At 45.6% G+C, this 17,066-nt stretch overlaps 1 protein-coding gene across 1 annotated transcript; it reads left to right on the top strand.

Moving 5' to 3' along the window:
• On the top strand, window positions 1–5,745 carry LOC130298067 (oocyte zinc finger protein XlCOF7.1-like). The gene is made up of 4 exons (XM_056550963.1): window positions 1–36; window positions 3,975–4,101; window positions 4,185–4,658; window positions 5,650–5,745. The coding sequence occupies exons 1-4, from the start codon at window positions 13–15 to the stop codon at window positions 5,694–5,696; spliced, it is 672 nt and encodes a 223-aa protein (XP_056406938.1). The 5' UTR covers window positions 1–12; the 3' UTR covers window positions 5,697–5,745.
• The last annotated feature ends 11,321 nt before the right edge of the window (window positions 5,746–17,066 follow it).

The raw sequence follows: 17,066 nt of genomic DNA, 5'->3' as shown, positions 1-17,066 counted from the left end.
CTTATCAACAAGATGATGGAGCTGCTGACTGGAGAGGTGACCCTGCTGGGACATTATACAGTAATGGAGGGGTCTGGTGATGACTGGAGAGGTGACCCTGCTGGGACATTATACAGTAATGGAGGGGTCTGGTGATGACTGGAGAGGTGACACTGCTGGGACATTATACAGTAATGGAGGGGTCTGGTGATGACTGGAGAGGTGACACTGCTGGGACATTATACAGTAATGGAGGGGTCTGGTGATGACTGGAGAGGTGACACTGCTGGGACATTATACAGTAATGGAGGGGTCTAGTGATGACTGGAGAGGTGACACTGCTGGGACATTATACAGTAATGGAGGGGTCTAGTGATGACTGGAGAGGTGACACTGCTGGGACATTATACAGTAATGGAGGGGTCTGGTGATGACTGGAGAGGTGACACTGCTGGGAATGCTGGGACATTATACAGTAATGGAGGGGTCTGGTGATGACTGGAGAGGTGACACTGCTGGGACATTATACAGTAATGGAGGGGTCTGGTGATGACTGGAGAGGTGACACTGCTGGGACATTATACAGTAATGGAGGGGTCTGGTGATGACTGGAGAGGTGACACTGCTGGGACATTATACAGTAATGGAGGGGTCTGGTGATGACTGGAGAGGTGACACTGCTGGGACATTATACAGTAATGGAGGGGTCTGGTGATGACTGGAGAGGTGACACTGCTGGGACATTATACAGTAATGGAGGAGTCTGGTGATGACTGGAGAGGTGACCCTGCTGGGACATTATACAGTAATGGAGGGGTCTGGTGATGACTGGAGAGGTGACCCTGCTGGGACATTATGCAGTAATGGAGGGGTCTGGTGATGACTGGAGAGGTGACACTGCAGGGACATTATACAGTAATGGAGGAGTCTGGTGATGACTGGAGAGGTGACACTGCTGGGACATTATACAGTAATGGAGGGGTCTGGTGATGACTGGAGAGGTGACACTGCTGGGACATTATACAGTAATGGAGGGGTCTGGTGATGACTGGAGAGGTGACCCTGCTGGGACATTATACAGTAAATGAGGGGTCTGGTGATGACTGGAGAGGTGACACTGCTGGGACATTATACAGTAATGGAGGGGTCTGGTGATGACTGGAGAGGTGACACTGCTGGGACATTATACAGTAATGGAGGGGTCTGGTGATGACTGGAGAGGTGACACTGCTGGGAATGCTGGGATATTATACAGTAATGGAGGGGTCTGGTGATGACTGGAGAGGTGACACTGCTGGGACATTATACAGTAATGGAGGGGTCTGGTGATGACTGGAGAGGTGACACTGCTGGGACATTATACAGTAATGGAGGGGTCTGGTGATGACTGGAGAGGTGACACTGCTGGGAATGCTGGGACATTATACAGTAATGGAGGGGTCTGGTGATGACTGGAGAGGTGACACTGCTTGGACATTATACAGTAATGGTGATGACTGGAGAGGTGACACTGCTGGGACATTATACAGTAATGGAGGGGTCTGGTGATGACTGGAGAGGTGACACTGCTGGGACATTATACAGTAATGGAGGGGTCTGGTGATGACTGGAGAGGTGACACTGCTGGGAATGCTGGAACATTATACAGTAATGGAGGGGTCTGGTGATGACTGGAGAGGTGACACTGCTGGGACATTATACAGTAATGGAGGGGTCTGGTGATGACTGGAGAGGTGACACTGCTGGGACATTATACAGTAATGGAGGGGTCTGGTGATGACTGGAGAGGTGACACTGCTGGGACATTATACAGTAATGGAGGGGTCTGGTGATGACTGGAGAGGTGACACTGCTGGGACATTATACAGTAATGGAGGGGTCTGGTGATGACTGGAGAGGTGACACTGCTGGGAATGCTGGGACATTATACAGTAATGGAGGGGTCTGGTGATGACTGGAGAGGTGACACTGCTGGGACATTATACAGTAATGGAGGGGTCTGGTGATGACTGGAGAGGTGACACTGCTGGGAATGCTGGGACATTATACAGTAATGGAGGGGTCTGGTGATGACTGGAGAGGTGACACTGCTTGGACATTATACAGTAATGGAGGGGTCTGGTGATGACTGGAGAGGTGACACTGCTGGGACATTATACAGTAATGGAGGGGTCTGGTGATGACTGGAGAGGTGACACTGCTGGAACATTATACAGTAATGGAGGGGTCTGGTGATGACTGGAGAGGTGACACTGCTGGGACATTATACAGTAATGGAGGGGTCTGGTGATGACTGGAGAGGTGACACTGCTGGGACATTATACAGTAATGGAGGGGTCTGGTGATGACTGGAGAGGTGACACTGCTGGGAATGCTGGGACATTATACAGTAATGGAGGGGTCTGGTGATGACTGGAGAGGTGACACTGCTGGGACATTATACAGTTATGGAGGGGTCTGGTGATGACTGGAGAGGTGACACTGCTGGGACATTATACAGTAATGGAGGGGTCTGGTGATGACTGGAGAGGTGACACAGCTGGGACATTATACAGTAATGGAGGGGTCTGGTGATGACTGGAGAGGTGACACTGCTGGGACATTATACAGTAATGGAGGGGTCTGGTGATGACTGGAGAGGTGACACTGCTGGGACATTATACAGTAATGGAGGGGTCTGGTGATGACTGGAGAGGTGACACTGCTGGGACATTATACAGTAATGGAGGGGTCTGGTGATGACTGGAGAGGTGACACTGCTGGGACATTATACAGTAATGGAGGGGTCTGGTGATGACTGGAGAGGTGACACTGCTGGGACATTATACAGTAATGGAGGGGTCTGGTGATGACTGGAGAGGTGACACTGCTGGGACATTATACAGTAATGGAGGGGTCTGGTGATGTCTGGAGAGGTGACACTGCTGGGACATTATACAGTAATGGAGGGGTCTGGTGATGACTGGAGAGGTGACACTGCTGGGACATTATACAGTAATGGAGGGGTCTGGTGATGACTGGAGAGGTGACACTGCTGGGAATGCTGGGACATTATACAGTAATGGAGGGGTCTGGTGATGACTGGAGAGGTGACACTGCTGGGAATGCTGGGACATTATACAGTAATGGAGGGGTCTGGTGATGACTGGAGAGGTGACACTGCTGGGAATGCTGGGACATTATACAGTAATGGAGAGGTCTGGTGATGACTGGAGAGGTGACACTGCTGGGACATTATACAGTAATGGAGGGGTCTGGTGATGACTGGAGAGGTGACACTGCTGGGACATTATACAGTAATGGAGGGGTCTGGTGATGACTGGAGAGGTGACACTGCTGGGACATTATACAGTAATGGAGGGGTCTGGTGATGACTGGAGAGGTGACCCTGCTGGGACATTATACAGTAATGGAGGGGTCTGGTGATGACTGGAGAGGTGACACTGCTGGGACATTATACAGTAATGGAGGGGTCTGGTGATGACTGGAGAGGTGACACTGCTGGGAATGCTGGGACATTATACAGTAATGGAGGGGTCTGGTGATGACTGGAGAGGTGACACTGCTGGGACATTATACAGTAATGGAGGGGTCTGGTGATGACTGGAGAGGTGACACTGCTGGGACATTATACAGTAATGGAGGGGTCTGGTGATGACTGGAGAGGTGACACTGCTGGGAATGCTGGGACATTATACAGTAATGGAGGGGTCTGGTGATGACTGGAGAGGTGACACTGCTGGGAATGCTGGGACATTATACAGTAATGGAGGGGTCTGGTGATGACTGGAGAGGTGACACTGCTGGGAATGCTGGGACATTATACAGTAATGGAGGGGTCTGGTGATGACTGGAGAGGTGACACTGCTGGGACATTATACAGTAATGGAGGGGTCTGGTGATGACTGGAGAGGTGACACTGCTGGGAATGCTGGGACATTATACAGTAACACCACTGGAGGGGTCGGGGTGATAACAGTATCATTATGTGTCAGGTTCCTATAAGGTATCAGGACGTGGCGGTCTATTTCTCCATGGAGGAGTGGGAGTATGTAGAAGGACACAAGGATCAGTACAAGGATCAGGTCATGATGGAGGATCAGCAGCCCCTCCCATCACCAGGTAATAGACATGACTATATACACACGTCCTCTCATTATTTGTATGTAAAGAATGAATTCAGTCTCTGTATGTGTTCCCTACAGTCAGATCCAGTAAGAGAACAGCACCAGAGAGGTGTCCCCGTCCTCTTGATGAGAAGAATATGGAGGACATTCCTACAGGGAAAGATCTGGCCTATATTAATCCTACAGATATAAAAGATGAAGATACAGATGTGAGCGGTGATAAGCAGTATAAGGAGGACATTCCTACAGGGGAAGATCTCATCTCGTTTAATGCTACAGACATAAGGGAAGAAGAAGAGACAGATGTGAGCAGTAATGAGCAGTATAAGGAGGACATTCATACAGAGAAAGATCTGATCTATATTAATATGACAGATATAAAGGAAGAAGAGTCAGATGTGAGCGGTGATGAGCAGTTTAAGGGGGACATTCCTACAGGGAAAGATCTGATCTATATTAATGCTCCAGACATAATAGTAAAAGTAGAAGAAGAGACAGATGTGAGCGGTGATGAGCAGTATAAGGAGGACATTCCTACAGGTAACCGCCCAGGTGAGTAGTAACCACTAAATACAGAGAAGGGTCACAGATTCTATTCAGTCACCGGCTGCAATAATATTTTTCCGAAGTATTAGTGTAACTGGAATCTTTGGGACTTCAGGGCAAACAGGTGACGTCGTTCTCTTTCCTTTTGTATGCTGAGTGGATGCATTTTGCAGTAACGCCACATAGATTCCATGTCTTTAATTGTCCTGGACACTTTCTTCTGCCCCAAAGACCCCGAAAAGCCTTAGTTCAGTTAGCCCAGCTATAGGTCCTACCAGGGGTCAGTCAGCGACAAAGAAGCTGCAAACTTATGTCCGAACCGCTACACAAGATGGCGCTGGTACCTTCCAAAGAATCCTGAGGAGAGGGGATAAGTGTCTGATCGTGGGGGGTCCGACCGCCGAGTGCAGGGATTACTGTCGACCACTGCACTAAGAGGTGCCCGACATGTCTCTCCATAAATCTCTATGGGAGAGCCGGAGATACACAAACAGGATACCAGGATGGAGATCGTGGGGGTCTCAGTGGTCGGACCCCAGTGATCAAACATATATCCCCTATCCACAGGATTCGAGGCCACCGTAGGACACCCAGCAAGTTCCATGCATGACCCTTCTTCTGATGAATGGTATGTGCACTGGCCTTTAAAGGGTTACTCCGCCTCTAATCATCTTATCTAAAGGATAGGGGATAAGATGTCTGATCACAGGGGTCCTGCTGCTGGGAGAACTATGGAAGAGCCGGAGATACATGGCCATACCCCCTCCATTCCTGTCTATGGGAGGGGGTGCGACAACACGAGAGGGAATGGCCGTGACGACACGACCACTGCTCCAGGAATCTGCCTTTTGTTTAGAATGGGGAGGTGCTGCGGGAGATTCTGGGGGCCCCAGCAGCCGAACCCCCGCAATCAGACATCTTATCCCCCATCCTTTGGATAAGATGTCTAGCAGCGGAGTACCCCTCTAAATCCCTTCATTCTTTTTCTCTGATACAGAAATGTTCCGGTTCGGGTCACCTGTGTGGGTCCAAATGGAGGTATAGGTGCGGCTGGCGAGCCGAGAGCAAAAATCATTAAAAATAAAGGTTCCCCTTTTAACTTGGTTCCTGGAAAACTTCACTAACGTTATTAGGACATAAGTCTTTCTATACGTGTAAATAGACAAAAGACAAACATTTTATACTCTCTGCCTAGACAGGATAGGTTATAAATCACGGGGAGTCCCACCCTTTGGACTCCCCGTGATCTCCTGAATGGGGCCCCAGCAGTCTGCCGGAAGCGGCCGTTCTGACCCCCACAGGATGCTGCGGCAGACATACCCCCTCCATGTATCTCTATGGGATACTTTGAGGGGGAGTGTCAGCCGCCGCTCCATGCAGGGTTTGGTCCGCCCCCTTCAAGCAGACTGCCAGGGCCCCGTTCAGGAGATCGCAAGGAGTCCCAAGCATCGGACCCCCGTGATATATAATGTATCTCCTATCCCATTGGTTCTTTATTTGCCTGAGTGCCCCTTGACAGCCCATTCCCCAAAAATTACACCCCCATATTAGAGACATTTTGTAATGATTATAGTATAATTCATATGCTTCACTTTCCTCTATAACAGACCCCTGTTCCTTTCCCTATCCCCCCCAGTCCCCCGATTTACAGGTGACTTCATCTCTAACCGGAGTTGTTTTCTTATCTTCACTATCTGGCCTAGACCGCCATGAAGATTTCTCCCATACAAGATGTTTTCACAGAACCAGACAAACAAACATTTTAGGCTCCTTTCTGCAGTACAATATCCATCTATTTACAGACTCCCCATGTTTATTGTCACACACAATAGGACCCGCTTTGCGTCCCCTTAAAGTTGTAATGCGCCCTCTGTACCCCCAAATATAGCTGTAGGCCCCAAACTGTCCCCATATATAGTTGAAGGCCACTCTCCCTCTTTGGTGTCCACTGCTCCTCTGGTCTGGGGACCTATTCCTATGGCTCAGAGCAGTAGGTCCCCGATCTGCAGGGACAGTGGAGCAACAAAGCTGATGGTAGTTCCTGCCCACAGCACCCAGTGCCCGCGCTTCCCCTTTACTGTCCTCCGCTCCTCTGTGCAGTGACGTCAGCCGACCATTTCTTACAAGGTCATCCTGACCAGTAACCAGTGGCTGTGGCTGCCATTACTGATTTTTTTTCAAGTACCCCCTGGAGAATTGCTAAGTACCCCTGGGGGAGAACCACTGCCCTATGCTTTGCCTGAATTCTCTGGCTGACATGAGGATTATAAAGGGGGCGGTTTGGATGACTGCCCCATTATAACCTGCGGGGTCAGGTGGATTGGGGGGCACAGTCATTTGGTCCCTGATCGGGCCCCATAAGTGATTTTCCCTGAGGCTGTGTCCACATGATTGTCCATGACGGATGTCCCTGCTCCTTGTAAGGCAGTGGTGTCAAACCCAGATCTTGCAAAACTTCAGCTCCCGGGCATGCTGGGAGTTAAGTTTTGCAACATTTGGAAGGCCGCAGTTTCAAAGCCACCGCACTAAGGGATACCATGAGAGGGAAGCCTTGATTTACCTTTCGAGGACAGTGTGCATCCTCTAGAGGAGGCAGACAAAACTTTTGGTGTCCAGGCATGCTGGGAGTATAAGTTTTGCAACATCTGGAGGGCCACAGTTTGATACCACTGTTGTATGGCTGCTCCGCTATCATAGCAAATATCTTTCTCCAGTTTTGCAGTAAATCTTATTTAAAAATGAAGGGTACAAAGTACTATTGCTTAGAAATGCAAAAATGTCCTGGGTTGTTAAGGAGTTAATTCTGAGAATAAAATCTGTGTTATTCTCTGCAGATTCTTGTAGCAGGAGATCAGAGGAGAATCTTCTATCTTCAGATTATAAAGCAGATGATGATATCACACAAGATACATATGAAGAACATTCCATTATCCCAGATACACCCTCAGCCCTTCACAGCCAAGATCTGTCATCTCATCCTTATATACAGGTCCTGTCTTCTCAGTCATCACAGAAAGGTCACAGAAAGGGTGTTGGACATCAACGAGCTCATACAGGAAGGAAACCATATTCATGCTCAGAATGTGGGAAATGCTTTATTTCTAAATCAAGTCTTGTTAGACATCAGAGATATCACACAGGAGAGAAGTCATTTTCATGTTCAGAATGTTGGAAATGTTTTCCTTTTGAATCAGGTCTTATTGTACATCTAAGAACTCACACAGGGGAGAAGCCATATTCATGTTCAGAATGTAGAAAATGTTTTACTCAGAAATCACATCTTGTTCAACATCTAAGAACTCACACAGGGGAGAAGCCATTTTCATGTTCGGAATGTGAGAAATGTTTTACTGATAAAGCAAATCTTTTTAAACATCAGAGATGTCACACAGTGGATAAACCATTTTCATGTTCAGAATGTGGGAAATGTTTTACTGAGAAAGCAAATCTTCTTAAACATCAAAGAACTCACATAGGGGAGAAGCCATTTTCATGCTCAGCATGTGGAAAAAGTTTTACTTACAAATCAACTCTCGTTGAACATGAAAAATCTCACACAGATAAGAAGCCATTTTCATGTTCAGAATGTAGGAAATGTTTTACTAAAATATCAAATCTTAAAAAACACCAAAGAACTCACACAGAGGAGAAGCTATTTTCATGTTCAGAATGTGGGAAATGTTATACTCGGAAACCAAACCTTATAAGTCATCAAAGAACTCACACAGGAGAGAAACCATTTTTATGCTCAGAATGTGGGAAATGTTTTACTTGGAAATCAGCTCTTCTTCAGCATCAAAGAACTCACACAGGAGAGAAGCCAATTCAGAGCAATAAATGATGCAGATAACACATCTATATATTAACCATGTACATAGGATATCTGACATTTATACATATATCATATACTGCATCTCCAAACTTGTTACCAATTGTTAATAAACATTTTCTTTTAGAACGTAGTCACCGATCCAGCGATGTCATGTCATACAGCTCAGCTCAGCTACATGTGTGTATATATATATATATATTTTTTTTTTTAAGTATTAACTTTTTTGTTTTGCATACAATAAAGAAATACAACAAGAAAGTGTAACAAGTAGAGATGAGCGAACTTACAGTAAATTCGATTAGTCACAAACTTCTCGGCTCAGCAGTTGATGACTTATCCTGCATAAATTAGTTCAGCTTTCCGGTGCTCCCGTGGGCTGGAAAAGGGGGATACAGTTTTAGGAAAGAGTCTCCTAGGACTGTATCCACCTTTTCCAGCCCACGGGAGCACCTGAAAGCTGAACTAATTTATGCAGGAAAAGTCATCAACTGCCGAGCCGAGAAGTTCGTGACGAATCGAATTTACTGTAAGTTCGCTCCTGTCTAGTAACAAGCAACAGGTGCCTCCGGAGGCCCACAGGTTAACTCCAGCACAGTGACCGGGATATCATAAACGGGAAAGGCAACTAAGCACATAAGGAAAGAGAATCCCCGGTACCTTCCAGAAGAGTCCCACACCACGAGACAAGCATTCATTCACACCCACACATCCCAATGACTCCAAAAGCCCCCCTATAATATTAATATCCTGTTATAGGGAACCTAATGGACCACTCTAGACGGCTGGTCAGCTGAAACATCCAATAAAAGCCATGGAGTCCACACCCTGTCTAATTTCTTCGGGCACCTACGAGTCATATACAAGGCTTGTTACAATGGGACAAATGTATTTACCAGGTTCAGCCAGCGAGACAAAGGAGGAGGTGAAGCATCCTTCCAGGTCATTACTACCACTTTACAGGCACAGAATAGCAAGAATCGGATCAATATACGTCCATGCAAACCAGAGACTCATTTATGACTCCCAGCAAGCACACCACCGGGGTAAGCAGGAAGGGAAAATCTAGATTATCTGCCAAAAAACCCATTACTTCCCTCCAAAAAGAGGCTATAACTGGACACTCCCAAACCGCATGCAGGAAGGTACCTACCTCCACAGAACAACGAAAACATAAGTCAGACAGGGAAACCCAAATACATTTAAGCTTAGCAGGGGTTTAATATAACCTCAAAACATACCGAGACTGAATCTACAGATCCCTACTACTCACCACCGGGGAGTAACATGAGCCCTCAACTTCCTTCCACTGGCGCTCAGACAGATCAGGAATATCAGCCACCCATTTATGATAAGCATTCGAGAACGGGCTAGGCCCCAGTGTCTGAAGGAGAGCATAGGACTGGGTAAGGGGTTTAGTGAGATCTGCAGTGCCCAGGAGAATCTCCACCTCAGAAAACACAGGGGTAAATGTCAGGGAGCCAAATTATGCTTGAGCCGCCTGCCTCCGCTGAAGATACCTATAAAAGGCACTGCCAGGGACACCATAACGTTCTTTCATTTCCGCAAAGGACAAGAAATCCTGATCCTCTCGGAGCAAGTGAACCACGAACCTGACTCCATGAGAACCCCAGAATCTGGCCTCCTGTAACCCATGAAAGTGAAGTAAATGTACATTCCCCCACAGGGGTGCCCTAGGAGACAACAAAGGCTGTGGAAATTTACTCAACACCAGGGACCACACTTTAGCTATAGTTTGCAAGGGAAGAGGATAAGAGGAACGAGAATGGTACCTGTATAGTAAGTTAGTGAGAGCTTCATATGAACCCATCAGTGCTCCAGGCAAGGCAGTCATCGAGTTTGACAGATCCTGGTCAATCCACCACGCTGCACAGACCAACTGAGAGGCAAGAAAATAGTTATAGACATTGGGAGCAGCCAAACCACCCCTCTGTTTAGGAGCCTGAAGAAGAACCCGACCAAGTCTGGGAGACTTCCCCTGCCAATAGAAGGATCCCAGAGAACCACACAGTCTATTAAAATATTTCTTAGGGGGGGAGGGAGTCACAGGAGCCAGATGGAAGTAATAAAGAAATTTAGGGAAATAAATCATTAAAAAAATATTAATCCTTCCAGCTAGGGAGAGAGGACCAGGCATTCAACCGTTCAACTGTGGAGGTCAAGAACGGGTCTAAATTCAGGGTCATATATTCCTCTATAGTTGCAGAGACCTCTATCCCGAGATACCTGAAGCAGGAGACTGCCTGTACCCCTGCCGGGAGAGAGGAGGGAAGTACAATATCAGGTAAGAGTGCCATGAGAGAGGATTTAACCCAATTTACCTGCAATCCTGAAACAGAGCTAAACCTATCAAGTAGGTTAATTAAAGAAACAAAGGAGCCCTCTGCATCTGCTAAATACACCAATGTGTCATCAGCATCTATAATGGACCCCCTGGGAATGCCACAGATTGTGGGATCTCTACGTATAGCCGCCGCCAAAGGCTCGATCGCCAGCGCAAAAAGGAAGGGAGATAGTGGACACCCCTGCTTTGTCCCAGAAGGAAGGAAGCCGAAACATCTAGGTTAGTGCGAATACGAGCCCTAGGACAATCAGACAACAAGCGGACCCAGGCACAAAACAGAGGGCCAAACCCAAACATGATTAAAACTTCACTTTTAATAGTAGCTAGTAAAATAACCAAAAAAACAAACAAACAAAAGATCTAGTGCACAAAATATTAACGGACCGCCACCATTAATAAGAGATATCGCTAGTAGAAGCTCAAATATCTGCTATTGGGCAGTCCTAGAAAAATGAAGGAGTACTGTAGTCGTAGGGCTCTCCTCCAGAGGGAGGCAGAATGGACCTTTAGATTAGATACTGTCAAGCCAAAAGGGCTTAATGACTTCATTTCATATGCCTGTTTTATATAACACCTCCCCTTTCTTGTCTCTAGGCTTACCAATAGCTATTATATCTTACTGAGACAAAGATGACGAGGGCAGCAGACACTCATGGATAAAAACAACAATTTAAATGTGAAAAACAAATTAACTAATACTCAAGTGTCTTGCAATTAGTTACAAATTTAATCTCTAGATGTCACTTGCAAAGAACTAGAGTGCTGAAGTACACATATGGTTAATATATACCTGTTTGAGTAGACGGTCCCGATCGGCATCAATATCGAGATCTGAAACGCAAACCACTGGTGTCTATAGTTTCCCAAGTCAGAACGAGGTGTGAAGCGCTACCTGACGTCACATACCTCCTCCCTTTACAGCGTGATATCTCAGATCCTCGGGATGGGTCAGGGGCGCGCCTATGACGCGTATGACCCAGACTGAGGGAGTCATGTGATGTAGGGGGAGGAGCTAACCAGCTTAAAAAACAGCGCGAACGAGATATTCTTTGTACGGCCGCCACCAGAGTCGCACATACAGAAATGAGCACATGGATCAAACTATAATAAAGAGCCAAGACGTCGGTCCCTGATGATTGATGGCAAAGGAAACGCGTAGGACCCCTGCTCTGGACATGATAAGATATGTAACTATGCTGCTTTATTAATGCATTTGTTATTGGATTAGATGAAGGACAGCTGCAGCACATAGGGCTAAGTGCAATGACTATGGATGGATGTTGGAACCAATAGCTTGTACTGCTGCTTACTGCAAGTTATCTGCAGCTACTGAATTAAGTGCAATATATAACTGCTGCACAACTGAAGGGCTAAGTGCAATGATATCAATTTTGCTTTGGTGCCAACTCTATAATCTGCTGCTATATATCACTGCTGCTATGTTGGAAAGTGCAATATCTACTGTTGCAGAATTGAGTACAATGACGGTATGCTGCTAAGATATGTGCTATCTATTGCTGCTTGTTGACGCTGCTACCAGTATTTCTGCTGCTATGCTGGAAAGTGCAATACTAATTGCTGCAGAACGGAGTGTTATGATGATATGCTGCTAAGATACGTGCTATCTATTGCTGCCTATGTATGCTGCTATCAAGGCCTTGTACCACTGGGATATAGTGACTAGCAGAGTCATTACTGCACTATGACAACCACTATTTATGCTGGAAGACGCACCTTATGCATATGAATTATGGTAACATGCACCTTTGTTGAAGGAAGATCAGCAGTAGTGATCTAGTGACTATTGATACATAGTAGCCCTACGACTACAGTACTCCTTCATTTTTCTAGGACTGCCCAATAGCAGATATTTGAGCTTCTACTAGCGATATCTCTTATTAATGGTGGCGGTCCGTTAATATTTTGTGCACTAGATCTTTTGTTTGTTTGTTTTTTTGGTTATTTTACTAGCTACTATTAAAAGTGAAGTTTTAATCATATCTGCAATATAAGGTTCCCTTTCGCTTTATTGGAAGAATTTTTTTGGGAGACCTAAACCTTTAGCTAGAAGCTATATCAAGTATACCCAAACCCAAACATGCCCAAGATTTCCCAGACAAGGAAAAAGTAAAAAAAAAGGGCTCCAGTTGCGCAATAAGTCCCCTTAAGTGCTATAAATGCACTAGTCAGTCATGTACAGTAAAAAAGCTACATTTATTAGTCCATAACAAGCGCTTTCGGAGTCTGAACAACTCCTTCACGTTCAAAGACTATGATACACAAAACTCTAAATACAGAATATATACACATACACATTCAGAAAACAGCAGAAATAAAAACAATTCATTAGTGTGCACCTTAATCACGGCATTCACATGTATTGCGGCGTCCGCATGCATCGACAATTCACCAGAAGTGTGCTAGAGAAGGAGGAACTACGGAAGTTACATCACTACTCAATCATAGCAAAAATTTACATGATTCTCAAAATGCCTTAAAAAGTATATGAATCCACACGACAATGGTGTCTCATTGTATTCGCACCACTATATTTGGAATATACAAAAAAACATGACAGTGGTGCGAATACAATGAGACTTCAATTTTTGCTATGATTGAGTAGTGATGTAACTACTCAATCTACCCCCCGTAGAGGGATTAACGTATAATAGTGTTGTGGCTAACCCACAACCTATACAGGTGAGCACCCTGTTTATATACATCATATAGCTGTTTTCTAACGAAGGATAATATTCTATGAGGCGCTCCGTGTTCTCTTTTTTTGTCTTCCATATGACAAGATTTCCCAGAGATATGGCCACAGTACAGAATCAAATGCCTTATAAATATCTAGACTAAACACCATCCCTGTAGGAAAGTCTTCCCCCACCGCTGCGATATTCAACTGAAGGAGATTCACGTTAACATCAGTAGCCCTGCCCGGCATGAACCCGGTTTAGTCAGGATGAACGATAGAGCCAATGACCCCATACAGGCGAGAAGCCAGTATTTTAGCAAAGATCTTAATATCAACATTTAATAGGGAGATAGGTCTGTAACGTCAGGTAGCAACGGATCCTTCCCAGGCTTATGGAGTACCACTATCAGAGTCCGGAAGGTAGTCAGCCTCAGCCACCGAATGAAATAATTGAAGGAGTATAGGGGCCAAACGCTCCTTGTTCATCCCATACCAATCACCTATGAGCCCGTCCAAACCCAGGGTCTTCCCACTGGGAAGCTCCCTAATAGCCTGTTTCACCACCTCCAACGTAAAAGGGGTATCTAACGCATTTGCCTGAGTACGACTAAGCTTTGGGAGGGATAGGTTCTGTAGAAAAAACAGAAGTTCCCCCTGACAGGGTCTAGAAGGAGCAGATTATTGGGAGGAGTAGAAATCCCTAAAGATAGAGTTAATTAACTGAGGGTCAGACAATATGGAACCATCTAACCCCTTAATACAAGGAATAGAAGCGGCAGGGCGACTAGCCTTTGCTAGGTACGCTAGGTAGCTTCCCATTCTTATCCCCGAATGCAAAAAGCGCTGCTTCCGTATTTGCAAAATTCAATTGAATCCTATCCTTCTGGACAACCAGCAGAGATATTGTGTAGGATCCCGAATATAAGCCACCTCAAAAGCACTAACATCTTGAAACAACGTATTCTTCGTGGCCGACCTAAGCTCCCGCTACCCCCGCTATAAAAGCGCCCCTAATCCTAGCCTTATAAGCATCCCACTGAACTAGAGGATCAGGATAAGAAGCATTATGCTCCCAGTACTTACTATGGGCAACCCCTAAAGCCTCCACCACTGCCTCAGCCCTTAGCCAACCAGGGTGCATGCGCAAAATACGGGAGGGGAACTAAGACCTAGATTGAGAACTAACAATACAGCAGAGTGGTCTGAGATCCCCCTAGTGGTGTAGAAAACATCTCTTACTGCCTGGAGGAGATCCTCGGAGGCCAGAGCCAGATCAATGCGGGAGAAGGATCTATGGGCAGCAGAGTAAAAGGAGAAAGCAGAAGACGTGGGATATTTCCACCTCCAGAGGTCAGTCAAGCCCAACGCCTTGCACCAAATATTAAAAGATGAAGAACCAGGGTCAATAGCAGTGGAGCGAGGATCAGGAACAACATTAAAATCTCCTACAAGTAAAACAGGATCAGAGGGAAAAGACAAAATTTTGTTAGCAATAGAAGAATAAATGAGAAGGAGCCCAGAGAACAATGCAAAATGACAAACCTCCCAAAGTGATCACAGGCTACCTGGGAAACCACCAAGGGCAAGGACTTTGTAACTAAACTGAGACACCCCTGGTATAACTAGAATAGGAAGCACGGTAACCCTGAGCCATCCATGCACTCTACAGGGCGAGAACCTTCTGTCCCGTGATGTGAGTCTCCTGTAAGCAGATAGTATGGGGAGACTGGCGTTTCACAAAGTCTAAAAACATAAGGCCCTCTTGAACTTGGAGTTAAGCCCCCGACGTTCCAGCTAAAAACCCTTAATGTCCCAATCACTACTCACAACCAACTATATCAGCAGGAGGGAGCAAAGGAAGGCCAGGAGGAAGAAGGACGGCGCACCAGGACCACACATACCACAAAAAGACAAACAGAGCACAAACACCAACCAACAAAACACAAGCAGCAAAGCATAACAAGCTTAATATAAACATTCCCAAAAACACCCTGTCTAACACTAATCGGGACGGAGAAAATTGTTAGTCCCTGACACAGTGCAGACCTAGACCCTAAATACAACTGCTATGGGCGTTAAAAGAACGCCAAAGACGACTAAATCACAACTACTAAAACTCCCTCCCGCCACCCCCCAAGAAACTAAAGTGGCCGGTAAGTAAGGAATTACCCAGGGAGCTCCTAAGGAGACTGGAACCTGTGGATGTCCTAGGGCTACATGTATATTACATATACAGCTCTACTGTGTACACATACAGCTCAGCTACATGCACATTACACATATACAGCTCTACTGTGTACACATACAGCTCAGCTACATGTACATTACACACATACAGCTCTACTGTGTACACATACAGCTCAGCTACATGTACATTACACATATACAGCTCTACTGTGTACACATACAGCTCAGCTACATGTACATTACACATATACAGCTCTACTGTGTACACATACAGCTCAGCTACATGTACATTACACATATACAGCTCTACTGTGTACACATACAGCTCAGCTACATGTACATTACACATATACAGCTCTACTGTGTACACATACAGCTCAGCTACATGTACATTACACATATACAGCTCTACTGTGTACACATACAGCTCAGCTACATGTACATTACACATATACAGCTCTACTGTGTACACATACAGCTCAGCTACATGCACATTACACATATACAGCTCTACTGTGTACACATACAGCTCAGCTACATGCACATTACACATATACAGCTCTACTGTGTACACATACAGCTCAGCTACATGTACATTACACATATACAGCTCTACTGTGTACACATACAGCTCAGCTACATGCACATTACACATATACAGCACTACTGTGTACACATACAGCTCAGCTACATGTACATTACACATATACAGCTCTACTGTGTATACATACAGCTCAGCTACATGTACATTACACATATACAGCTCTACTGTGTACACATACAGCTCAGCTACATGTACATTACACATATACAGCTCTACTGTGTACACATACAGCTCAGCTACATGTACATTACACATATACAGCTCTACTGTGTACACATACAGCTCAGCTACATGCACATTACACATATACAGCTCTACTGTGTACACATACAGCTCAGCTACATGTACATTACACTTATACAGCTCTACTGTGTACACATACAGCTCAGCTACATGTACATTACACATATACAGCTCTACTGTGTACACATACAGCTCAGCTACATGCACATTACACATATACAGCTCTACTGTGTACACATACAGCTCAGCTACATGCACATTACACATATACAGCTCTACTGTGTACACATACAGCTCAGCTACATGTACATTACACATATACAGCTCTACTGTGTACACATACAGCTCAGCTACATGCACATTACACATATACAGCTCTACTGTGTACACATACAGCTCAGCTACATGCACATTACATATATACAGCTCTACTGTGTACACATACAGCTCAGCTACATGTACATTACACATATACAGCTCTACTGTGT

This window comes from Hyla sarda, assembly GCF_029499605.1.
Source record: "Hyla sarda isolate aHylSar1 chromosome 1 unlocalized genomic scaffold, aHylSar1.hap1 SUPER_1_unloc_2, whole genome shotgun sequence".
NCBI classification, from domain to species: domain Eukaryota; kingdom Metazoa; phylum Chordata; class Amphibia; order Anura; family Hylidae; genus Hyla; species Hyla sarda.
This window is presented reverse-complemented; position numbering and strand designations above follow the sequence as displayed.

Excerpts from the sequence above, each read along its gene's own strand:
- LOC130298067 (XM_056550963.1), top strand. The coding sequence starts at position 13 with ATGATGGAGCTGCTGACTGGAGAG. Across the intron at positions 37-3,974 it reads TGGAGCTGCTGACTGGAGAG|GTTCCTATAAGGTATCAGGA; the intron begins GTGACCCTGCTG and ends ATTATGTGTCAG. Across the intron at positions 4,659-5,649 it reads TCCTACAGGTAACCGCCCAG|AAATGTTCCGGTTCGGGTCA; the intron begins GTGAGTAGTAAC and ends TCTCTGATACAG.